Source organism: Mobula birostris, chromosome 24 (genome assembly GCF_030028105.1).
Source record: "Mobula birostris isolate sMobBir1 chromosome 24, sMobBir1.hap1, whole genome shotgun sequence".
In the NCBI taxonomy this organism is placed as follows: domain Eukaryota; kingdom Metazoa; phylum Chordata; class Chondrichthyes; order Myliobatiformes; family Myliobatidae; genus Mobula; species Mobula birostris.
The window spans coordinates 20,909,069-20,931,920 of record NC_092393.1 but is presented as its reverse complement, the minus strand read 5'-3'; the positions used below and the strand labels follow the sequence as shown (position 1 = coordinate 20,931,920).

At 40.3% G+C, this 22,852-nt stretch overlaps 1 protein-coding gene across 1 annotated transcript in view; it reads right to left on the bottom strand.

Moving 5' to 3' along the window:
* The window catches only part of dnah9 (dynein, axonemal, heavy chain 9), a 586,329-nt gene that overhangs the window by 502,703 nt on the left and 60,774 nt on the right, over positions 1 to 22,852 (bottom strand). Inside the window, exons 17-22 of the mRNA XM_072242702.1 lie at positions 21,562 to 21,986; positions 16,469 to 16,691; positions 10,052 to 10,218; positions 4,287 to 5,157; positions 2,607 to 2,737; positions 1,131 to 1,257 (exon numbers count right to left, since the gene is read on the bottom strand). Coding sequence (XP_072098803.1) covers positions 1,131 to 1,257; positions 2,607 to 2,737; positions 4,287 to 5,157; positions 10,052 to 10,218; positions 16,469 to 16,691; positions 21,562 to 21,986 — 1,944 coding nt within the window. The remainder of the gene's footprint in view (positions 1 to 1,130; positions 1,258 to 2,606; positions 2,738 to 4,286; positions 5,158 to 10,051; positions 10,219 to 16,468; positions 16,692 to 21,561; positions 21,987 to 22,852) is intronic.

Genomic DNA, 22,852 nt, shown 5'->3' with positions numbered 1-22,852 from the left:
TTCCCCGGAGTGGAGAAGAATGTCGGGAGACTTGGTTGAAGTATACAAAATTATGATGGGTATACATAAGCTTTATGTAAACACATTTTTCCATTGAGGTTGGGTGAAACTAGAACTAGAGGTCATAGGTAAAGGGTGACAGGTGAAATATTTAAGGAGAACCTGAGGGAAAACTTCATCACACAAAGAGAGGGGTGCGTGGACTATGCTGCCAGAAGAAATGGCACTGCAGGTTCAACTGCAACATTTAAGAGAAGCTTGAATAAGTGCATGGATGGGAGAGGTTTGAAGGGCAATGATCTAGGTACACATTAATGGAACTAGGCAGAATAACAGATTGGCATGGTCATGGTCCGAAGAGCTTGTTGCTGTGCAATAGTGTTTTATGACTCTCTGTTAAAGGAGGAACACTGACCAATATGGACAATATCATTTTGAGATGCAAACTGTCAACTATCCATTTCCCTCCACAGATATTGCTTAATCCACTGAATTCTTTCAGTAGTTTATTCTTGTTTTGGTCCAAATTCCAGCATTTGTTTGTGTCACAAGGGGAGGGAACGTCAACTCAGACCATGAGAGGCCTGCGTCGGGCATTTTCATGCCTTACAAGGCGCAGGTTGGAAGTCTGTGTGGGGCGCCTCTCCTCACACAGACTAGAGCAATGTGTGATTAAGTGCCTTGCTCAAGGGCACAAACACGCTGCCACAGCTGAAGCTCGAACTAGCGACCTTGAGGTGACTAGACGAATGCCTTAACCACTTGGCCACGAACGCCTTAACCACTTGGCCCATGTGTCACAAGCCTAGGTAGTATATGTTAAATTAATGTCTGAAGGTCAATATCTCAGTATTACAGACCTTCAAAAACTTATCACAACTGTTCAGCAATATGGTGCTACTGAGTGATTAAGGTAAGTCCTACATCAATAAGAAGAAAATATTGTCAAAAATACATCTGATTATAATTCTAAATTCACATTTTACCCGACACCTGATTATAATCCTAGATTCACACTTTACCTGGATTTGTACAAGTTTACACAGTGTGCAGAAGAATTTGAGTTATTTGTGCAAAATCAATAACCCTAGCATTTTGTAACCTTCTAGCTAGCAGACTGAGATGCTCACCTGATGAGGGTTGGTCCCATTGGATAGAATATCCAACAAATCAGCAGAGGAAATAAAATAGAACCTGGGGAAGGCCAGTCTTTTGGTGTCAAGATATTCAGCCAGAGCTTTTTCACAGAGAGCCAGTCTATGCAGGAAGAAAATAAGAACAAAGCACCCATTTACATCACACTTAAGATTTACTGAATGCAATTTCTCATAAAACTCCGATAACCTAGCATCCACAGGACTCTGGTGGTTTCCAGCCGGCAAGATTTTCTGGATTTCTAGTACCACAATTTTTAATTCACTGCTTTGATTTTACAAACCAGCACAAAAAGTTTTCAGGTGAATTTACAGGAAATGGTGCAAACAGGGCCCGATGGTAAAAAGGAGTATGGGTAACAGAACCAGATGAGCCAGATGCTGAAGCACTGGAACTTTCAAACAGTAGACAGGATTATTGGAGTCTTACTACATTGAGCAAAAAATGTGATTGACTTTTTTTATGTTTTGAAAACATCACCCTGGCCAGCTGCCAACACACAAATTAAATAAGATAAATAGACTTCCAGACTGGTGAGTATACATCTTGAGGTTTTCAGAGTCTTGTGGGTCTTGCCTAGTGCAAAACAACATTAGCCTAGTTTACAAAATTTTTTAATTCCTCAGAAAGGCTGCAGCCTTTAGAACATGTCTCATGTTGTCTCTGCTATTTTGGATAAGTTATTTACATATATCTTAAGGTCCCATCTTCTTTCCATGAGCAACTACCATTTAAATACCAGGGCATTTAGGCCTAAGGCAACTCATTGTTTTCACTCATGTCCCATCTGTATATGCAAAAGCAATCAAGTTCCAGAAGACCCGCATCATGCTCGCTGAACAAGTTTTGCTAGCTTTAGTCTTTTATGGGAAGTGGATGATTTGGCAAAGGTCAATATTTTCATTGCCCAGCCCTAGCAGTTATTATAATTGAATGGCTTACAAAGCAATTTAACACATTGCTAAACTGTTTCAGGACAGCAGATTTCCATTCCTAAAGAGCATTTGTGAATCATTATTGTCCTTACAATAATTTAATACTTCTGTGGTCACCATTACTGACACAAATATCATTCCCCAGATTTACATATTTTAAATTGCCCAGATGTTCAGACAGCATTTCAACAAGTCTCCAAGGCCCGTGACCTTAATAAAAGACAAACAGAAGCTTATCATATTACTTACTTTCTTACTATTCTTAACGATGCCCTTCCAACTCCATTGTTCAGTAGTTTAACTTTAGGAGTGGGTTTTATTGTGCTTTACAACCTCAGGGAGCACAGCAGCTGAAGACAGAATATAGCCAGACTAAGCTTTGAACCCCCAAGAACTTTCAAAGGAAGACAAAGGTCATGACTTCACTGATAGATTGTTTTACTCCACTTCTTTTTTATTGCAGCACTCAATATTTCATTTAGTTCATTCAATCGAATGAGAAAAGTTTTAACTTACCTCACTTGGATGTCTTCAAGCTTTTCACACAATCCTGGTTTGTTAGTGGCTTCCACTACATTTGGAGTTCTCTCAGCATCCCATGCCAGTTCTTTAAAGTCTTTATCAATGCCATCAAAGCGTTTGGAATCCTACATGACACACAGCACAACCATAATTTTCTAACACATTTTTATGACCTATTTTATCATAAAATATGAACAGAACAACTTCTAAAAATGAGAAGTGTTATACTTTTAAAGTGGCCTCTAAATATTTAGAAAAAGATGAAAAGGAAATGAATTGAAGATAGAAAGAGCTTGATCTTGCTTGATAAATATATAAACACCTTTAATCAATATATGTTCTTTTATAGTTTTAACTAGTAAATATCTGATCTCTTCAATCTTGAACATTTCAACAGATCCAGCATCCATAATCTTGTGACAAAGGTGACAAAGTCTAGAATTCCAAATACGAAGTACGAAAAAGTGCTTTTTAGTTTCACTAGTACCCTAGCACTAGTGTAGAATTAGATCCTTTGATCTAGACTTCTCCCTGACCTTAGAAGAAATCCTCCAAGAGAACCATAACTTTGTCGTGGTTTGGAGGGTTGCGTGCCTCAGTGACCCAGAGAGCTATGCCAGCTGGAGCCAGGGCTTTATACTTTAGCTCTTGGTAGGGTCACCCATGCCAAATAAGTCAAAGGGTAGAGGACAGACTAAGAGTGGTCCTCTGATCCTCCTGGTTCGGGGGTTCAGCTCAGGGCTAACAGCCCGGACTGGCAAAACAAAATTGTTACAGAAATAGCAATGAAGAATCCTCCTAAATCTGAGAGGGACTGCATTCCTGAGTCTCCACTGAGGACTTGCGTGACGGTAGTGAAAACTGAGAGAATGCTCCTGACACAGTGAAGGGAGCCCTAAACACACTAAGTAAAGGAATACCTTCACTGCTACCCTAAAGGCAGCAATTAAATCAGAAGAAATAACTTCTGCATCCTTCTGAACTAAACTACTGAACATTTTATCCCCTCATTAGATTGTCAACACAAGAAATGCAACCCAGTTGTATGCAAACTATCTTCATAATTTAGCCCTCAGAAACATTCCGGTGAACCCTAGTTGTACCATGCCCAGGACCAATATGTTCCACTTGAAGACCTACAGGCAAAACTGAATGCATGACTTCAATAAGCTTTGACCACACTCCATCCATTTAAAAAATCACTTACATTTCTTTGTATTTCAGCCCCATTGAGACAAAGCCCAATATTTCATGATCTTCCCAATTACTTTTTGTCTCAGATGTTTGTGCTTTGTGCATCTGACCATCCAAATGCTTTTATTTTCTCCAGAGACACAAAAGATTCTGCAGATGCTGGAAATCTGCAGCAACGTACACACAAAGTGCTGGAGGAATTCAGCAAGTCAAGTGGCATACGTCAGGGGAAAATGGACAGTCGAGCTTTGGTTCAAGATGTCTTAGACCAAAACATCGACTGTTCCCTTCCAACCATGAATTTTGCCTAACCAGCTGAGTTTCTCCAGCCTTTTGTGTGTGTGTTGCCCCTTATTTTCTCCACTATTTTTCACTTTTACGTTAGCTCAAAAACTGACATATGACTTCTGAGTTATAATTATAAATTTAAATGCTATAATTTCATCACACTTAAAACTACAAAGTAAATGTTTATTATACCTCAGGCAACTGAGAGCGAATATCTTCAGACCCAATGAAGATGCTTTCAAGATGTGACCACGTTCGTTGCACCTCAAACCAAACTGATATTACAGAGTCGGCGATAGACAGCTTCTTCTGCCAGCAGGATACCTCTTCCAAAAAGAAAGCAATATACTTGGATGTCATTAAGTTCTGCAGCTGGACCTGGTTGTCCTCCAGGGTCTCAATAAGCTCCTCATCTGATTTGAGCAATGGGACAGAAGTGCGTGAGTGATGTTCATACTGAAATTCCATAGTGCTCCAGGTGGCATTCAACTCCTTCAATACCTTTTCCATGCCCATTTCTTTTACAGCCTTGTCAACAATTCCACAAACCTCTTCTTCAAAGTTGTGCAGATTCAGTTTCAAGAGGTCAGCTAGAGTTGTGCTATCATCCATTGTAAATGTTACATTTGTAGCTTGCATTAGTTGATACCAATGTCTATCACGAATAGCTGGATTCTGAAGTTCAGCTACAGCCCGTAATGAAGTTAAAATATTCTTTACTGTGTTGTCCAATCCAGTGAAAGCGTCCCATGCCCGCACTTCTTTATCTAAGGCACGGATATCTTTAGCAAACTTTTTACATTCTAGATCCATGTTTTCAACATTGATTTCTCTCCACTTTGTCGTCTTCCAATCATCGATGCTTGAATGTACCATAAAAATCATATCCCACAGTTGTTTCAAAAGATGTACTTCTTTTCTACATTGTTTTAATTGCTTATAGTCTGGTACGTTGACCTCAAATAAACTGGCAGACTCATTAATGGTGCCCATTGTTGTTTCCATCTGGCTGATCTGAGAGTGGACAACATCCAGTATTTGGTAGGCTTGTACACTATCAAACCTAATGAAAAGAAAAGACAATGAATCACTATATTAGAGAATATACACTTCTTTTCTTCATTTTGCATATTTAATAATTACAGGCTCAAGAAAAGTCACTTAGGCCACTGAATAAAATATGGATACATCATAGCAATCACAGCATGATACAATAACTACTGTATCTTCATATAATCACTAAGCGAGAATCTCCAGTGATGACAAAGATGGAGGTTATACTGTATGCAATAATTTTTCAGGACATGGGCATTGCTGGCAAAGCCTTACTTTATTGCCCATCTCTCATTGCCCTCCAGAAGCTGACAGTGATCCACCTTTTTTAACTGTTGTATTCCTTCTTGTGAAGGTTCTTCAGGTGTTGGGATGGAAGCTCCAGGAATTAGATTCACATCAGGATGCTATGTGACTTGGAGGGAACACTGCAAGTGTGGTGTCTCCATATGCCTGAAGCCTTGTTTTCCTGATGGTAAAACTTGCCGGTTTGGGAGGTGTCATATAGCTTGGCTGAGAAACCACAGTATATTTTATATGTGGTACACAATGATGGAAGAAATGCTTTGTGTGATGTATAGGATATCAATCAAGTTGGTTGTTTTGTTATGATTGCTTCTGGCTTCCTGAAAGTTGTCAAAGTTGCATACAGTGATTCTCATTTTCCTGAATTGTGCCTTGTAGATGATGGACTGTGTTGGATATTTTAAGCTGATTTACTTATCACAACACACCATACCCTGCCTCATCTCTGCTTTGTTCCAGTCAATGCAGGATGTTCATGGAGGGGCCTAATATACTTACCGGGGAACGACTGCAAAAGGATCCTGAAGCAGGAATGGCTGACCTTCAACAAACATAAACCATCTTCCTGAAATGTCTCTATACATAGGAGTGGTCGGCCCCTCAACAGCAACTGACTTCAGTTTCACCCATGCTTCTTGATGCCACATTGTGAAGTATTGCTTTGATGTCAATGAAAATCATTATCACCCATCTCTGGAATTCAGATTTTTGGTTGATATTCAGACCAAGGTTATGATAAGGCAACCGGTCCTAAGAAATCCCAAACTTTGTATCAATAACTATCTGACTGGCAAATAGGTGTCACTTGAGAATAGTGCTGAAGATACCTTCTACAACTATGCTGATAATTGAGAGTATATGGAGCAGCTGAATTGGATTTGTCCAGTTTTTGAAGACAGCTCACTGAGGGACAACTTTCTGCAATTGTCGAGTGTGTGCCAGTGTTACAAATGAATTGAAACAGCTGGGCCAGAAGCGCAGCTCGTTCTGGAACAGAGGATTTTGGAATTGCAGGCGTACCCCAGCCTTTGTTATTCCCAGTACTCTCAGCCTTTTCCTAAAATCAAATTGGATGAAACTGGTTTCTGTGATTGGGATCTCAGGGAAAAAAAAAACACAGATGAAACTTCTACTCAGCAGTTTCAAATAAACATGGTCATGTAGGTATGCTTCAATACTGCACCACCATAACGAATTGAAATGCTCTTGAAGTCTTCTTCTTCAGTTAGATGTTAGTGTCCTATTCATGATTTGGGAGGAATACAAAACTTTGATCTGATCCACTGGTTGTGAGAATACTTGGCTCTGTCCACCACATGTGTTCTAGTTACACAACATACACCGCGTCCAGGAGTGCAGCTTCAGTAGGTTGCCAGTTCATTTTTAGGTCTATCCAGTGCTGCTCTCAGGATGTCCTCTGCATTCCTACTGAAATAAGGCTGATCTCCTGGATTGACAGTAATTGCACAGTGAGCTTTAAGCCAAGCCACGGAATTACAGTCTGCTGCTAATGGCTCACATGGATGATTTATTAATAGACGCCCAGTATTAAGCTAGCCGATCTCTTCTGGGTTTGTCTCATTTAGCTCAATTGTAGTGACACAGAGTTTAATTAAGGGTACCCTTTTTGTAAAGATTTAACTTGTTTCCACAGGTACCCTGGAGTGGTCATTTCATAGAAACATAGAAAACCTACAGCACAATACAGGCCCTTCGGCCCACAGAGTTGTGCCAAACATGTTCCTACCTTAGAAATTACTAGGCTTACCTATAGCCCTCTATTTTACTAAGCTCCATGTACCTATCTAAAAGTCTCTTAAAAAACCCTATCTTATCTGCCTTCACCACTGTTGCCGGCAGCCCATTCCACGCACTCACCACTCTGAGTAAAAAACTTACCCCTGACATCTCCTCCATACCTACTCCCCAGCACCTTAAACCTGTGTCCTCTTGTGGCAACTATTTCAGCCCTGGGAAAAAGCCTCTGACTATCCACATGATCAATGCCTCTCATCATCTTATACACCTCTATCAGGTCATCTCTCATCCTCCATCACTCCAAGGAGAAAAGGTCAAGTTAACTCAACCTATTCTCATAAGGCATGCTCCCCAATCCAGGCAACATCCTTGTAAATCTCCTCTGCACACTCTCTATGGCTTCCACATCCTTCCTGTAGTGAGGCGACCAGAACTGAGCACAGTACTCCAACTGGGGTCTGACTAGGGTCGTATATAGCTGCAACATTACCTCTCAGCTCTTAAACTCAATTCCACGATTAATGAAGGCCAATACACCGTACGCCTTCTTAACCACAGAGTCAACCTGCGCAGCTGCTTTGCACATCCTATGGACTCGGACTCCAAGATCCCTCTGATCCTCCACACTGCCAAGAGTCTTACCATTCTGCCAATATTATCATGACAGATGCATTTCCACTGACAGATTGGGGTGGCCCGAGTTAGTACAAATCAACTAGGTTTATATATCTCTTGCTGGTTCATTTACAGTCTATCATGATCTAGTCTGGATCTTCAGAACACAGCCAGCTTAGTCCCTAGCCAGGATATGTTCTGTGTCCTTCTAACTTTAAGTGCTTCTTCTAAGTGTTGTTCAATGTGGAGGAGCATCAATTCTTCAGCTGAGGGAAGGCATTAAGTAAAAGGAAGTTTCCTAGCTTCTGGAAACACAAAAGACTGCAGATGCTGGAATCTGGAGCAACAAGCAATCTGCTGGAAGAATTCAATATGTCAAGTAGCATCGGTGGAAGGAAAGGAATTATCAACGTTTCAGAACAAAACCATGCATCAGTCCAGATGTTTGCTTTTCCAAGCCTCTCTTTGGCCTAATGTCCAGAGAGCCCTGAAATCACTGTTGAGAGCTTCAAGGGCTATCTTCTCCAACCTTGTGCACTACGCAGCCATTTTTTGATGGTCTATCCTGGCAGCTGTAGGCAATGTGGCTTGTGATGAGAAACCTGTAAGGTTGCCTGAGGTTATGATTCTGTGAATATATTCAAAGCAGAATGCTCTTTGACAAGTCTACAGGACAGTTTTGTGAATTTAGACACCACTCCCTGAATACTGTTCTAGTTAACAAAAGATGGTGCAATCTGGGTCATATTATGATCAAGGAGTGTGTTTGTAGACCGGATATTGAACTTTTTACTGTTGGACTCCAGCCATATTCCACCGAGATACAACACTGGGCGGCACGAGAGGTCGTTCCTGCCTGTGGCCATTGAACTTGCGGCTCCTCCCGTGGAGGGTCAGACACCCTGAGCCAATAGACTGGTCCTGGACTTATTTTCCATCTGGCATAGTTTGCATTTTGTTGTTTGATTGTTTGTGGTTTTTGTATTGCTATATTTATGATCTATTCTTGGTTGATGCGGTTGTAACGAAACCCAATTTCCCTCGGGATCAATAAAGTATATCTATCTACCTATACTTGTGAAGAGGATTGCATGAGGTCAGCTAGTTTGGGATTAATATTAATGAGTGTAAATTCAGTGCCTCAGGCAATACCATGCGGATTCATTCTCTAATATAGCAGAAATTGTACAACTGAGTGTCTTGCTAAATCACATCACAGGATATGTACAAGTTACATTTACAAGTTTTAAGCATTGGCAAAGTGGTACCCATCTTCAAAAATCTAGTGGCATAGTACCAATAATTAGGATTAGCAGACAATGGAAACTGACAAAATTAGATGGGACAGCTGTTCAGCAACTCTCCATATTTACAATATGAGTGACCTCAATGTAAATGAACATCAAGGGATGGATAAAATACAATTGAATTGATGTTGTCCAACGTTAATATTACTATCATAATCATAGTCATAGCAATAAGCAATCCATTCACACAAATATTTCTGTAAAGAGGTGATCAAAGCATCAAAGCATATCAAACTGTTACAAAGCTTGAAATTGAGGCAGGCACACTTTTCATTATGCTATATTGCAGTACACAACTCGAGTGGCTCTTTAAGGAAAACAAAATTACTGAAAGGATCTATAACGATGGTTGCTTTACAGAAGATATGTGAATTTTTCATCCTCTGTATCAAACTGTTGCAATTCTGATTGGAACCTTTATCTTATTCCTTTCCACCAGCTCTTAATATCTTGTATTAGGCTAGACTGGAATACATTAACAGTGCCCATTCCGCATGAATATGAAGCAATTTCAACTTAGTATCAAAACTGCATTCAGTCCATCAACTAATCTATCACTGTAGTAGAGTAAAATTTACATCAAGAAAACAATCTTACATCTACTGGAATTTGAAACAGTTGAAATACAATTCAAGCAGGATGTGAAATCTGGTACTCAACGTGACCCTTGAACAATCTGAACACTGCAATCCTAATACCTCTTATATCAAAATATCCAGTGTAGTACCAAATCCAGCATAAATTTCAAAAATATGGGTGCACAACTCTATGCATGTGCTTTCCAAACATTCATGAGGCCCACCTGAAAGCAAAATGGTGATAGTCCCAGACAAACTGGAGCCAAAAAACTGGAATACTACCCATACATTAGCTATAAACTGGCTTGTAGCTGACACACAAGGTGCAGTCACCCCTCACCTGAATGGTGCATTTTTGCGAAATTGCTCTCGGAACTTGTGTTGTTCCACATCAAAACTGGCACATTTCTTGCGAATAATTGTGACTTCATTGGCCTGAAGGGGAGCCACATGTTGCTTTGTTGTCACTGCTAGTTTCTTAGTATTGCTCCACTTCTCTGGTAGCTCCTGTACAAACAAGCACCAACATATACTGTATACTTCACTTCAATCCATGTTACACAATCTACTATATTTCAATAATAGTTCTGGAAGCAAGGTAAGCAATGTGAAAGCACCCTCTTATAAAGATACAACTTTTGTCACTCTTCTGCTACTTTTCATGAGCATTGCTCCCAGTGTATTTCCTTGCCATCCAAGTGACCTTCACTTCACAGGCCTATTGAGTAGCTAAGTACTTAGAAGGGTCAAAGTGACAGTGACCTTTCTAAATACTTAGCTAGCTAATAGGTCTGTGGTATAGTGAGGTATGTTACCAGCAAACTCCTTAAACTTCTTGCATGATCTTCTGACACTAAGTAAGTGAAAATATTAAAGACAGGTCTCCTGCCTCTTACTCAGAAGATCAAGACTCAGGGATGACTCCAGGGATCTGAACATATTCAATGAAGTAAAGTTCAAACTTAAAAGTAAATTTATTATCAAAGTATGTACTTGGAGATTCATTTTCTTGCAGGTATTCATAGTAGGGCAGAGAAATACAATAGAATCAATGAAAACTGCATACAAATACTGTCAAACAATGAGCAAAGGACAAACTGCATATTTGAAGAATTAACATAGTAATTAAATAATACGAGAACATGAGTTGTAGAGTTATTGAAAGTGAGTCCATTGGAATTAGAACCAGTTCAGAGTTGAGATAACTGAAATTATCCATGATGGTTCGGGAGCCTGATGGTTGAAGGTGAATTGTTTCTGAGCCTGTTGGCGTGGGTCCTAAGGCTCCAATGGCAGCAGTGAGAAGAGAGCTTGGCCTGGATAGTGGGGGGTCTTTGATGATGTAAATATTTGATTCAATTTTCAAAAAAAGTGAATAATTACTTCTGGGAATAGGCTCAGCTCTTGCTCTGGTCAGAAGTTTATAGATTCAAGTCCCAAAGCAGTTACGTGAACACGTGACCAAAACAGAGTGCACCTGACTGACATTGCCAGGACTGACCATTTCAGTCCTGGGACCCTTTACGGCAAATTTAATTTACACATTTTTGCATTTAATTGAAGGATTGGTCAGATGGAAGGTGAAACGAAGGCAGGCAGCAAACATGGCTGAGGCAACACAAGGATAAAAAAGAGCTCAGGGTCTTTCAAAACTTTCCAGCAGGCTGCAATCATGATGATGATTCTTGGAATGAAAAGGTTTGGCAGGTTTGGGCCTGTACTCATTGGAATTTAGTAGAGGGGAGTGGATGGGGGTGGGGGGTGGGGAGGAAACCTCATTGAAAGCTACCAAAGGTTGAAGGGACTAGATAGGGTAGATGTGGAGAGGATGTTTCCTATGGTGGAGGTATCCAGAACTAGAGGGCACAACCTCAAAATTGAGGGGCAACCTTTTAGAACAGAGTTTTGGAGGAACGTTTTAGCCAGAGAGCAGTGAATCTGGGAAATACTCTGCCACAGATTGTGATGGAGGCCAAGTCCGTGAGTTTATCTAAGGCAGAAATTCATAGCTTCTGGATCGGTCAGGGCATCAAAGGATATGGCAAGAAGGTAAGTGTACTGGGGAGGGAGGTGAGTGGGATCCGGGATCAGCCATGATGGAATTGCAAAGCAGACTCGATGAGTTGAATGGCCTAATTCTGCTCCTATATCATATGGTCTTATGGTCTAATGATCTCTTGGGCACACGGCAAGGGCCAATAAAAGTAAGTGAGGTGTAAGTGGAGCAACCATTATTGGAGTGCATAGTGTTAGAGTGGCAAGGCTTTGAACAGACACGGGCTAAAACTTAAGCTTGAGAAGTTACAGGTATACCAAGTGTAGGCATATGACAGTTAAGGCAGTGGAAATGCTTTTCCTCTGAGACGTGGGATTTCAGGGTCTTCCTAATGACTACATCTGCAGTAAGTTCATCCAACTTCAGCTCCTGACCTACATGATCAAGGAACTGGAGCTGGAGCTGGATGCACCCAGGATCATCTGGGAGGCTGAAAACCGCATTGATGAGACTTTTACTAACGTGGTCACACCCAGAGTGCATGTTACAGATAGTAGGTGGGTGATCACCAGGAGAAGCAAGGGGACTAACCAGTCAGTGCAGGGTTCCCTTATGCCCAATGCCCTCAGCAAAATGAACACCTTTTTGAATACTGGTGGGGGTGGGGGTGGGTGCAGGAAATTTTGTTTCAAGCAGCAGCAACAGCAGCAGCCAAGCCAGTGGCTCTGTGGCACTCTGAGGCTCAGCAGGGAAGGGTAAAATCAGACAGTGATAGGAAAGTAGATTCTGTGGCTGTGAAAGAGATGCCACAATAGTATGTTGCCTCCCTGGTGCTAGGGTCCAGGATGTCACAGAGTCGCTGCAGGAGATTCAAGAGGGAGGATGAGCAGCCAAAGGTCTTGATGCACACTGACACCAATGACATATGTAGTCCTGAGCAATGAGTATGGGGATTTAGGGAAGAGGCTGAAGAGCAGGACCTCCAAGGTAGTAATCTTTGGAATACTCCCAGTACCATATACTAGACAAGACAGGAATAGTACAGGTAAATGAGTAGTTGACAAAATGCAGCAGAGGGCAAGGTTTTGGATTGCTGGATCACTGAGATCTCATCTAGAGAAGATATAATCTGTACAAAAAGGACTGGTTACACTTGTGCCCAAGGAGAACCAATATCCTTATGGGCAGGTTTGCTAAAGCAGTTTGGGAGGGTTTAAACTAATAGGCAGGGGCATGAGAAATGGAAATGGAAATGGAGTGATAGAGCTGAGAATGGGGCAGCTGGTATACAAATAAATGCAGTGTGTAGTGAGACTGAGGAAGGACAGAAAGATGACAAGTCAGAATTGTGGTCAGAGGGATGAATTGAAGTGCAATGGGATAAAACCAAAAAGGGTGATGAACACAGGTCTGAAAGTGTTATATTTAAATGCATGCAGTACACGGAATAAGCAGCGCAGTTAGAAATTGGCAGGTTTAACATTGTGAGCATCACTGTGTCATGGGTGAAAGATCATAGTTAAGAGCTTAACATCCAAGGATACACATTGTATTGAAAGGACAGGCAGATAGGCAGAGGAGGTTGGTGGCTTTGTTAAAAAAAACAATGAAATAAAATCCTTAGGAAAATAAGACTTTGGATCAGATGATGTAGAATCCTGGTTAGGAAACTACAAGGGCAAAAAGACCCTGATGGGAGTTATATACAGGCCTCTGAACAGTAACTAGGATATGGGGTACAAATTACAATGGGAGATAGAAAAACCATGTAAAAATGGCAATATTACAATAGTCATTGGGGGATATCAATATGCAGGTAGATTAGAAAAATTAGGTTGGTGCTGGATCCCGAGAGAGGGAATTTGTAGAATACTTACGAGATGGCTTTTTAAAGCAATTGTGGTTGAGCACTAGGGGAAAAGCAGTTCTGGTTTGGGAATTGTGTAATGAACCAGATTTGATTAGGGAGCTTAAGGTAAGTGATCACAATATGATAGAATTCACCCTGCAGTTAAAAATAGAGAATATTAAGTCAGATATCTCAGTATTACAGTACAGGAAAGGATATTACAGAGGCATGAAATAGGAGCTGGCAAAAATTGATTGGAAGGGGACACTAGCAGGGATGATGGCAGAGTAGCAATGTCTGGTGTTTCTGGAAGCAATTCAGAAGGCGCAGGATAGATTCATCCCAAAGAAGTAGTTTTCCTTGTCAACCATGGCTGACAAGGGCAGTAAAAGACATCATAAAAGCAAAAGAGAGAGTTTATAAAATTAATGGGAAGCTAGAGGATTGGGAAGCTTTTAAAAACCAACAGAAGGCAACTAAAAAAGCCATAAAGACAGAAAGATGAAATATGGTAAATAATATAGCCAATAATATGTAAGAGGATACCATTTTTTTCAGATACATCAAGAGTAAAAGAGAGGCGAGAGTGGATACTGGACTGCTGGAATATGATGCTGGAGGGGTACTAATGGGGGACAAAAAATTGTCAGATGAATAGTATAATTATTTTGCATCAGCCTTCACTGTGGAAGACACCAGAAATTCAAGGGCATCACGGGGCAAATGTGAGTGTAGTGAAAGAAAGGATCAGGTGTAGTTGCTATTACTATAAAGTACTCCGCAAGCTGAAAGATCTGAAGATACTTAAGTCACTTGGACAAGGTGGACTACACCCCAGGGTTCTGAAAGAGGTAGCTGAGGAGATTTTGGAAGCATAAGTAAAGATCGTTCAAGAATCAATAGATTCTAGAATGGTTCTAGAGAACTGGAAAATTGCAAATGTTACTCCACTGTTTAAGAAGGGAAGGTTGGAAAATGTTGGGGTCCATTATTAAAGATGAGGTTTCAGGGTACTTGGTGACACATGGTAAAATAAGCCGAAGTCTTGCCTCACAAAGCTGTTGGAAGCTGTTGGAATTATTTGATGAAATAATTATTTGATGAAATAATGAAATAATTGGCAGGATAGACAAAGGAGAGACAGTGACCGTTGTTTAGTTGAATTTTCACAAGGCCTTTGACAAAGTGCCACACATGAGGCTGCTTAATAAAGCAATGGTATTACAGGAAAGATAATATTATGGAGAGAGATTGGCTGACTGGCAGAGCGCAAGGAGTGGGAATCAAATGGGCCTTTTCTGGTTGGCTGCGAGCTGTGTTTCACAGGGTTTCGTATTGGAACTGCTCCTTTTCATATCATATGTCAATGATTTGGATGACGAAGTTGATGGCTCTATGGCCAAATAGCAGATAATACAAAGAAAAGTGGAGGAGCACATAGCATTGAGGAAGCAGGGAGTCTGCAAAAGGACTTAGACAGATTGGGAGAATGGGCAAAGTGGCAGATGGAATATAGTGTAGGAAAGTGTATGGTGATGCACTTCCGTAGAAGGAATATAGTTATTATCTTTTTCTATTTTCTACACAGAGAAAACACAAAAATCAGAAGTACAAAGGGACGTCGGAGTCCCTATGTAGGATTTCCTAAGATTAACTTGAAGGTTGAGTTCATGGTAAGGTAAGCATTCATTTCAAGATGAGTAAAATATAGAAGTAAGCATATGGTGCTGAGGCTTCATAAGGCATTGGTAAGACCATACTTCGAGTATTGTGAGCAGTTTTGGGTCGATTATCTAAGGAAAGATCTGTTGGCATTGGAGGAGATTCCAGAGGATGAAAAGGTTAACTCGTGAGGAAAGTTTGATGGCTCTAGGCCTGTACTTGCTGGAGTTTAGAAGAATGACAAGCTATCTGCTTGAAACTTAACGAATATTGAAAGGCCTAGAAAGAGTGGACGTGGAGAGGATGTTTGTTATAATGGGCAAGTCAAGAACCAGAGGGAACAGCAGCAGAATAGAAGAATGTCCATTTAGAACAGAGCTGAGGAGGAATGTCTTTAATCAGAGAGTATGGCAGCTGTGGAATTAATTGGCACAGATAGCTGTGGAGGCCAAGTCATTGAGAATATTTAAAGCAAAAATTGATGGGGTCTTGATTAGTCAGGGCATCAAAGGTTACGGGGAGACGACAAGAGAATGGGATTCATGGAGATTATAAATCAGCTGTAATGGAATGGCGGAGAAGACTCAATGGGCTGAATAGCTTAATTCTGCTCCTCTGTCTTATAGTCTTGTACCATTTCAAAGGCCTGTGATCTGTGTTTGGGATTGGGCCAGAAAGGGAGAGCCTAAAAGGATTGATAGCGAGGGTCAACTGGAAAGATTAGGCATGTTGACAAGATAGCAATCAGCATCAAGTTCTGAAGATGAATGGGATGGAATAGATTGGGGTGTGAGGAAGTGAAAGAATGGCAGATGCCATGGGTGCACAGACGATCAGAAGTTCATTGGGGGTGACGTTAGGAGTTGTGAGTTTACATGGAAGGAGGGATGCAAGGATGACTCTTATTCATAGGAATCCATTCAAAGCACATGAACAGCTTCAAGTAATGTCATAAAAAAGCACTTGAATGCTGTACAGCATACTGTAGATATAAGCTACTGCAACTGGAACATTAGCAAAAGATATTTAGAACATGCAAGAGGTAAGTGGCTTTTGCAGTTTAAAATTATAGCAATGGGAAAACGATTTTGATTGAAAAATCTAAAAGTAGGAACGAATTTGGAAATATGGTAGGATTATTTTGTGGAATATAGGAAATTGAAAATTATAGAATTTTTATAAGTTGAAGCCTTATGGTCCTTGTGAAAGTTGAAATAATTAGAGGGATAGTACATCAATAATCCACTGACCTCCAGTTGCTTGTGGACTTCATCGGGTAATTCCTGTTCATAGGCCTTCAAAAGTTCTATTGTTTGTTTTATAGGCTCAAACATTGCATCTGTCGAAACCTGTCTGTCTTTTACAGCCATCAGGTGACCCATTACACCAACCAAACCACTGAAGTCACCTTCTTCAACCTTCTGACATAAACCTCCTTCTGTTATTTTAATAAACTCATTGAGATCAGCCAAACTAGGAAAAAAATAATTAAGGAGAATTAAACATGCAGGCAGGCACAATGAAGTTAGCTTATTCCACTAATATTAGCTAGATGTAATTTACCTGAAATTAATTAGCTATTATACAATTAATGATATAGTTCTTGAAAAGGACAGACAGGTAATCTCATCTTCAGAATGACAAGACAAACTGAATAGCGAGAGTTCCTTATCTCAACTATCCAACAATCCTTTTATCTTTTTCTCTTTTTCTCTCATATATTCATTTAATTTCCATATAGAAGCATTTAAGCTATTCATAACTTCCAATCATCCCCAAATATTCTAAAGATAAAACCCTAAACCACTCATATCTTTCCTGATATCTGTAATCTTTCATTTCTGTATTAAACTTTTTGTATTTTCTCTAGCGCTTATTTGAACGTTTGCCATTCAGAGACGGGTTTGCTCCGAAATGCAGTCTGCCTAGGTTCTCACATTTTGAGTTAACATCTGTCCATTTTCCAACTAACACAAGTGTGTCACTTAACTTGTCATTTAACTACCCACTCTGCTAGTTTTCTATCATCATCTTGTATTGTGCTGCCTTTTCTTATGTGTCCTATTGCATCCTCAAATTCAGTTATCTTGTACTTGTTTCCTAATGACACCAGTAGAAAATACTGCCCATCTATAATTCAACCCCATACACTTCAAATATACTCCTCTTACTCCAAATACCATAAAAGGCACCGACCTTGTCAAAGTCTCTTTGGAAGGCATTGAATATGACAATAACATTGCCCATTCATGTCATTACCTCTCCAAAGATTTATTTTAGCTTGGTTAGGCATGATTCTGTCATCCAGCTGACGCTTCCATTATCATACTACCTGGAGCACTTTTTTTTAGTACTCATCCTAAAAATGTTCCTATCACAGATATCTACAGCTGCATGTTTGTTTTTCTCCTTTTTTTTTGCAAATAGTTACAACATCAGACAGTACCAGTGTTCTGGTACTATCTCTCAGTCTAAAAACTTTTTGTATATATATGGACTATTGGCTGTTGCCTCTGAATCCTCCATCCAAACTTACTAAAGAATGCCCAGTGCATACCATCTTTTAGTTCTACAAGTTATCATATTTTTAAACCTGCTGTAGTAATGAAGACACAAGAAACTAAAGATGTTAGAAATCTTGTGCAACACACAAAGGTGCCTGGAGGAACTTTGCAGCACAGCCTTCATCAGGGGTGGCTTGTCAGAAGGATCTCAGTCCGAAACTTCAACTGTCCATTTCCGTCCACAGCTGCTGCCTGACCGGCTGAGTTCCTCCAGTATCATACTGTTTCTCCTGCTGTACTAATACTCTACTTCAATTTCCAGTCAAGTATCTATCTCTGAAGCTGCTTTAATAGAAACCAAGATCAGTCATTCAAAAGTTCTAATGTTCTCTCCATTAAATGCTACCTTTTCTTAAATTTCCATTTCATATGTCCATAGAACACATCATAATATATTCTTGTTATTATTATTCCTGGAAAAGTTCAGGTTCAAGTTTATTGTCATCTAGTGATCCTCTCGGCAATTTTTACCACCTTCTTGCAGTCCAGTGCCTTGCAGCTTCTATAGCACAAGATGATGCAGTCAGACAGGACACTCTCAATGGTGATCATGTAGAAAGCTGTTAAAATGCAGGTGGGAAACCTTGCACACCTCAGTCTCCTCAGAAAGTATAAGCTTTGCCATGCTTTCTTGACTAATGATGTGTGTCCAGGTTAGATCATCCATTATGTGCATACCAAGAACCTTTGTGCTCTTTACTCTCTCCACAGCAAAGTCATTAATGTGAAATGGAGAGTGGTCAGCCTGCACCTTCCTAAAGTCCACAATCATCTCTATTGCCTCTTCCACCTTGAGACTCAGGTTGTTGTTCTCACATCATTTCACATCATTGCGAGCTCAATTTCAACGTTTAAATTTGGATAGGTATGTGGATTGTAGGGGTATGGAGGGCTATGGTCCTGGTGCAGGTCAATGCAAGTAGACAATCTAAATGGTTTCAGCGTGGACTAGATGAGCCAAAGGGACTGTTTCTGTGCTGTACTTCTCTACGACTCCATGATCATTTGTCGAGCTACTGCACCTCTTCTCTGTATGTCGACTCATTATTGTTGCTCACTGTTGTATGATCAGTGAACTTGATGACGCTGTTTGAGCTGGATCTAGCAGTGCAGTCATGAGTCAGCAGTGGACTGAGCACACAGCCCTGGGTGGTACCAGTGCTCAATGTGATGGGAGTTTGAAATGTTGCTGACAACATGGACAGACTGGGGTCTTTCCATCTGAAGTCCAAGATCCAGGTTGGGATGTTGAGTCCCAACAAGGACAGTTTACCCACCAACCTCAGAGGTATGATTGTGTTAAAAGCTGAGCTGAAGTCAATGCACAATATCCTGGCTACGAAGCACTGTTTTCTAGGTGGGACAGGATAGTGTGGAAGACTGAGTCTATGGCATCATGAATGGACTGGATCAAAGTAGGCAAACTGGAAAGTGTCCAGTGTACAGTAGCTGGAATGTGGGGTTCTATACAATCCATTACATGTCGCTCAAAGCACTTCATGATTGTTATGGTCAGTGCCACTGGGCAGTCATCATTTAGGCCAGTTTCTATCGCTCTCTGGCACTAGAATGTTGGTGGCTGCCTTCAAACCTGCAGGGACAGTGGACTGTTGCAAAGTGATGTTAAAGACGCTTTAGGGATGTTAAAAATCTGTGCTTTTCATTTCTCTTTTCATACTCAATTTTTTTTAAACTTCTGTCATACTATCCAAACACTTCCTCTACTTCTTATTCTCTAATTCACTAATTTCAGCAGGACATACTCCTATTTTATTAAATACATGATTCCATACATTTATCCAATTTCTGTTACTGAGTTACTGGCAACACCATCACATACGAAAAATGTGATAGTTAAATGAAATGTGCACTTAAGTGAATCATGACAGGACATGGCCAGTCCAATATTTCTGCTGGAAAAGGATGCAAAGGAACAGGCAAAGTTTGATTTGTGTGTGCAGTTCACACATGTAATTTGGTGCAAATTAGTCCAACTTGCAAGCAACAATATTGTTACGTTTTTCTTGATCCTGATACTGTATTCTCTAATTCTAATATCTCCTTCCTAGTTTCACATCTCTCCTGGTCCTTGTCTATTATAAGATCCAACTGTGATTCTATTATTTTATTGACGTATGTGTGCACATGATTTTGGATATCCAGTAAAGGCCTTTACTATAAACTACTGGCGGTCAGTTCCTGTGCAAGATGACTGTATCAACTACAACAGCTCTGTAATAATAACACTAGTACTATTCAATAGCAATTTTGTGCAAAACAGTTAGATCACAGGAAATAGACTTTACAAACACAGAGAGAGGCCTAACATATCAAAATCGTAAGCCTTAACACCAAAATTTGCTTTAGTATAATGAGAGAGAATATATACAACAGTGCTTCAGACTACCAGCTTCCTTTTCAACAAAATAAACTGCTAATGCTGTCAGCCACTCAGCTTTCACAACTCTCTCAGGTAATACTTTTCAGGTATTCTCATTTAAAATCTTTGACAGTATAACTTTTGACATCCATTTTCAAGTGTTAACCAGAGGTTAAGTGTCTTGGAGTCATAGAGTATTAAAGCATGTTGGCCAGTGGGCACTCATCTGTATTAATCCCATCTTCAAGCTTCTTACAGACCACCACACCTAGGTGATTCAAGTGCTCCTCAAGACAGCTAATGCTGTCAACAACTCTGCTTGCACCACCACCTTCTCAGGTAATACTCTTCAGATACTCACCATTCTCTGAATGAAAAGGCATCCATTGGATCCCATCAAAATTTCTTACCACTTACAATAAAAATACAATGAAGTTTTATTTATCTCTGACATGGAGAAAAGTTTCCTGTCCTAACTGCAGCCCTAACATCCCCTTGCGGTAAGATGACAGCACCCTTGAACACAGCGACCTCTACCAAAGGTGGTCAAACAAAGGTGTATTGTTTTTTTCTCCCCAAACATCTTTTTTATGATTGTAAGACATTGCTTCATTAAGAACTTCAGGTACTGTAGGTCTACCTCATCAGCGAGTTGCTTGTTGGCGGAGGAGCTGGACTTGGTGCAGATTGTGCTGCTCTGGAGAAAGATCAAAGTCGGTACACAAAGATGGGTTGCAGTTCAACAGTGAGTGATTGTCTTAGTTGCTTTTCTTGTAATTGCAAGACCCTGTTGGGCATTGGTAATGTGGAATGCTGCAAGCCCAGTTCACTGGTTTATCGGCAGGACCAATGGCGGGGAGCCGCATGGTCTCAGTTTTATGGTGGACTAGGCCTCATGCCCCGGTGTCACATGCTGCAACTTCCCAGGAGAGATAAGGCCGAACCAGCTGCACCCCAGTGTTCACTTGGTGGAAGAGACGAGCTGGATTGTGTTCATCTGAAGACTGCTGCCGACAACATCCATGGACTCAGTGACTTAGGCCATATTATATATTTTTTGTGTGACTGTTATCATATATGTGCTATATGAGCCTTGTGCTGTATATGATTTTGGTATTGCGCTTTGCACCTTGGCCGTGGAAGAATGCTATTTCATCCGGCTGCATTCATCAGTATTTCTGTATGGTTAAATGACAATAACACTTGAACTTTTGACTTCCTCCACTCCAAGGAAAACCGAAACCTAACCTCTCAATTTTCTTCCCATGGTTGAAATGTTCAATAATTTAATTTAATTAACATAATGTAGTTAAAAAATTAAATTGATCCAAGACAATATCCTGGTGAATTTCCTCTGCGCCTACTTTGACATTATCCCATTCCATCTATGGAATCTTACCTGTGTGTTACATGGTCAATGAGGTGCTGTTTGAACATGAGGCTCCACTTCTTGATGATATTCAACAAGGCAGACTTGAAAGGCCTGCCATCAATTTGCATCCAAACATCGAAAACATTAATGGGCTCCAGAGAGTTCACCTCTTCGTAGATCTTTTCATAGGAGTCCATCTGTTCCTTGTACTGCTGGAGCGTTGGGGGGCTCTCTGGAACACCATCCTCCCCATGGGCCTCAATTTCCTCAGCAGTGAGAACGTGCCCATACAGAAGGAACTGGCGCATAAATTCCTTACGGTCGTCCACCCAAAGGTACGCATACTGGTCAAAGGAGTTTCGATACTCGCAGCATTTTCCCATCACGTGCCGAACACTGTCCACTAAATGCTGTCGCATGTCTGCCAAGTCTGCCATGTCTTCCATATCAGCCTGAGAAAAGAATCACACAACAAATAAGATAAAAACAACAAAATACCTATGATAAATAAACAAAACATAGATAGGGCAGATGTTTAAAATTTTGTTCCAGTGGTAGGGACATCAAAATCAACAGGGCATCATTTTTAACGCAATAGGCAGAAGATTTAAAGGGGTTCTTAACGGGAATTTTTTTTATGTACACGAAGTGGCCAATATATGAAGCACACTTCCAAAGGTGGTGTTGGAATCAGATACACAATGCTTCTGAGAAATTTAGACAGACATTAAAAAAGATCATGTATAGAGGATATGGTCCTAATGGAGGCAAATATGATTAACATTGATCAGCAAAAAGGTTGGCATGGATGCTGAATGTTGAAGGACTCATTTCTATCCAATGCAATTTCGTGACTTATTGAAAGTATCTGAGAAAACCACCGTCTCCAATGATAATTTTCACTGAATTCTTCTCACAACTGCTTCTGACTACAGTGGGGGAAAATGCTTAACGTCACTTCTAACATTAAAACAAGAATGATTTGAAATACTTCCTAGTTTTGACATGGTTTTTAATTCATCTATAATACTAGCTTTTAAGAGTTAATTCAAAAAGACCCTCAAAGTTATTAATTTTCTATTACAGTTATTTTGATTTCTGATTAATAAAGATGAACCAAAAGTTATATTTTCCAAATTGCAAATTTATTGCTATTAGACAAAGTAACTAGGAAAACATAACAACACATATACAGGTGTCCCCTGCTTTTCGAACGTTCACTTTACGAAACCTGTTACGAAAGACCTACATTAGCAGCCTGTTTTCAGAAGGTGTTTTCACTGTTACGAAGAAAGGCAGCGTGCGATAAAAAATCAGC